Here is a 2,816-nt window from a genome sequence, read left to right as displayed (position 1 = left end):
ATTTCTCCATCTGTGGCATCATGTCTGTTATTCTCTGAGTTCATTTAAAGATTCATTAGTGTTTAGATCTCCATTTTATTTATCCAATTCCTCACTATTTCCATCTTTTTTATAAACTTTTACATCACTCGCATACCTTTTATACTGTCGTCTTTCATCTTAAGCTTTATTGTCCAGTAAGTTATTAAGTCTCCTTGATTTGAAAGCGATTCAATTAATTTCAAAGTGGCATGTTTTCTTAAAACAGTTTTTTTTATTGTGGAAAATGGCAGCATATAGTACATTTATTACCGTTCAAAATCCAAACAGTTTGAGTCCCCCAAATATTCACACAGTAACATGTTTATCTGTCAGATTTAGATTTCTGAAGTCGTTTTAGAGCTGCTTTTTTATGACTCACAAAAAAACCGAGAAGCATTAAACATTTTCAGACAAATGAAGCTGTCATTTCATTTCAGCTCTTTAAACAAAATAATTCAACATTCAAACAATAAGCTGTACCTGGAGACATAAAAAATAATAATATTAATACATCAAGTAATGAAAAGCAAAATCCTACTCAAGAGTGTATTTCCTCTTCGTCTCTGTTGACAAATTAAAGGTTGGCACCAATATGATGAGGGATATAAAATGGAAAATAATGTGAAAACAGGTTAAGGCAATTGCTCAAAAGAAGGACTTGATGCTATTAAAGTTATTTATTGACTCCAGATAAAGTGTGGAACGACACCACAAGCAGCTCAGCTGCTGACTTTCAAACAATCTGATATGAGGCATAAGAAGCAAAAGTTTGCACTGCAAAAAGATCAAAGTCTTACCGCGGTCTAGTTCCTAGTGCAAATATCTTAGCACACTTGAAATAAGACAAACATAAAATTAACTTTTCAGCCAGATGTAGAGGCTTGTTTTAATTCCTTAATATTGATGAAAACGTACTTGTTCCATTGGCAGATAAATTAACTTATAACACGGGGAAATGTCTTGTTAAAAGTTAAATAATCTGCCAGTGGAACTGGTGCTTTTTCATCAATATTAAGGAATTATTTACTTAAAAGAAGCCTCTGTATGACATGTGTCAAACTCAAGGCCCGGGGGCCAAATCCGGCCCACCACAGCTTCTTATCTGGCCATCTAACATTGCACTTAAATATTATTTTATCAATCAGATAAGTTCAGTTTTATCTATTTACTGTCAAATTATGTCAAGTCGTCCCTCCATTTTTCTGAGGATTATTGTGGAAATTCACGCAAAAATCAACAAATTGCTGCACTTTTGCACTAATGCATAATTGTAAGTTTATCGCAGATTTTTAGCCAAAATGATAAAAAATATTGGATTCAAGTGACTTTTTACTCCCACTTGCAGGTGGAAGTGTTTCTTACTTCTACGAAACAGCTGCTTCACCCTAACATGATGTCAAGTTATAAATCTAGTAATAAAGTCACATAAGTGCAAATATTTCTAGATTAGTACCACAAACACTTTGATTTTTATTGCAACAAATCCTCAAAACAATTGCAAAATCCTGGAGGGACTGAAAAGATGTTCAATTTTAAGAATTTATTTATATACTTTAACAGTTTGTTACTGGGTTTTAGCAATAAATTCTGGCACAACCGGCCCTTTAAAAGCATTCATCTTGATTTGGACCAAAACTAAACTGAGTTTGACACCCCTGCTCTACATGTTGCTAAATAAGTTACCTTTAAATTCGCTTGCCTTATTTCACCTGTACGAAGGTATTTGCACTAAAAACTAGACTGGAAATGCTTGGTAAGATTTTGCGCTTTTGCATTGTGGACAGTTGTACTTTACAGTGAAATGAAAAGAAAACGCTTTGACATTTTAACAGAGTAGCAGTCCTTGCTTTGAGGAGTCCAAACGGACAGCGGGCGATCATTTTTTCTGAATAATATGTTGTAGCCACTCCTTCAGCATCTGGAAGCTGGGCCGCGCTGCGGGATCCAGGTTCCAGCACTGCTTCATGATGTTATACACGACTTCGGGACAGCCGTCAGGACAGTCCATTTTGTAGCCCTTCTCCACTCGCGGCACAACTTCTTTTAACGGCTGGAGAAAAAACAAAAAGCAGCAAAGTTGATACCAGAGAAAATGTATTTTAAAAAATTATTTGTCCTACGTTGAGATTAATACTTACAATTCTTGGATAGGGGACTCGGCCAAAAGAGTAAATCTCCCAAAGTAAAATACCGTAGCTCCATACGTCTGACTTAGTGGAAAATTTCTGTTAATACAAGAAAAAGCAGAAGATTTTTTTTTTATTTATATCCAATGTTTTTGCCTTTTTGTGTAATTCTAAATGTTTCAGATCATCAAAAAGTGGTAATATTAGAAAGAGATAACTGGAGTAAATAAAAAAAAACTGTTTTCGAATTACATGTTTCACCTTTTATAGGAAAAAAGCTCTCCAAACACACCTGCCCCTGTGTGAAAATACAATTTCGACAAGCTGCAGCTTTAACTGATTGCTGCCTGACATGAAGAACTAAAAAAAAGTCGGGTAAGTAGAATCTGTCAGACAACATGAAGGAGGCTAAAAGACCTGAAAAAACAAACTTGTCTGTTTAAATTTGTGTTTTTATCTGTGGTTTTATAAATACAGTATAGCACTTTGGTACAATTAATGTCTTTAAATAAATTGAAACTGATACTGACATATAAAGCATTAAAAATGGCCACATCAAACCACATCAACACTCTTGACAGTCAAACACAGTGGTGGTCGTTAAAGCTGCACCGATCTTTAACCATCCTGAACTTCTGCTGATTTTTCTGATAACTGATCATTATATAT

At 34.7% G+C, this 2,816-nt stretch overlaps 1 protein-coding gene across 2 annotated transcripts in view; it reads right to left on the bottom strand.

Annotated features, from left to right (window-relative positions):
• Positions 1–1,593: 1,593 nt before the first annotated feature.
• LOC103466413 (tyrosine-protein kinase CSK-like) overlaps positions 1,594–2,816 on the bottom strand; it is a 27,383-nt gene continuing 26,160 nt past the window's right edge. For both annotated transcript variants that reach the window (XM_008411952.2, XM_017305104.1), the window contains exons 12-13: positions 2,160–2,246; positions 1,594–2,071 (exon numbers count right to left, since the gene is read on the bottom strand). In XM_008411952.2, coding sequence (XP_008410174.1) covers positions 1,898–2,071; positions 2,160–2,246 — 261 coding nt within the window. In that variant the 3' untranslated portion in view covers positions 1,594–1,897. The remainder of the gene's footprint in view (positions 2,072–2,159; positions 2,247–2,816) is intronic.

This window comes from Poecilia reticulata, linkage group LG6 (genome assembly GCF_000633615.1).
Source record: "Poecilia reticulata strain Guanapo linkage group LG6, Guppy_female_1.0+MT, whole genome shotgun sequence".
Lineage (NCBI taxonomy): Eukaryota > Metazoa > Chordata > Actinopteri > Cyprinodontiformes > Poeciliidae > Poecilia > Poecilia reticulata.
This window is presented reverse-complemented; position numbering and strand designations above follow the sequence as displayed.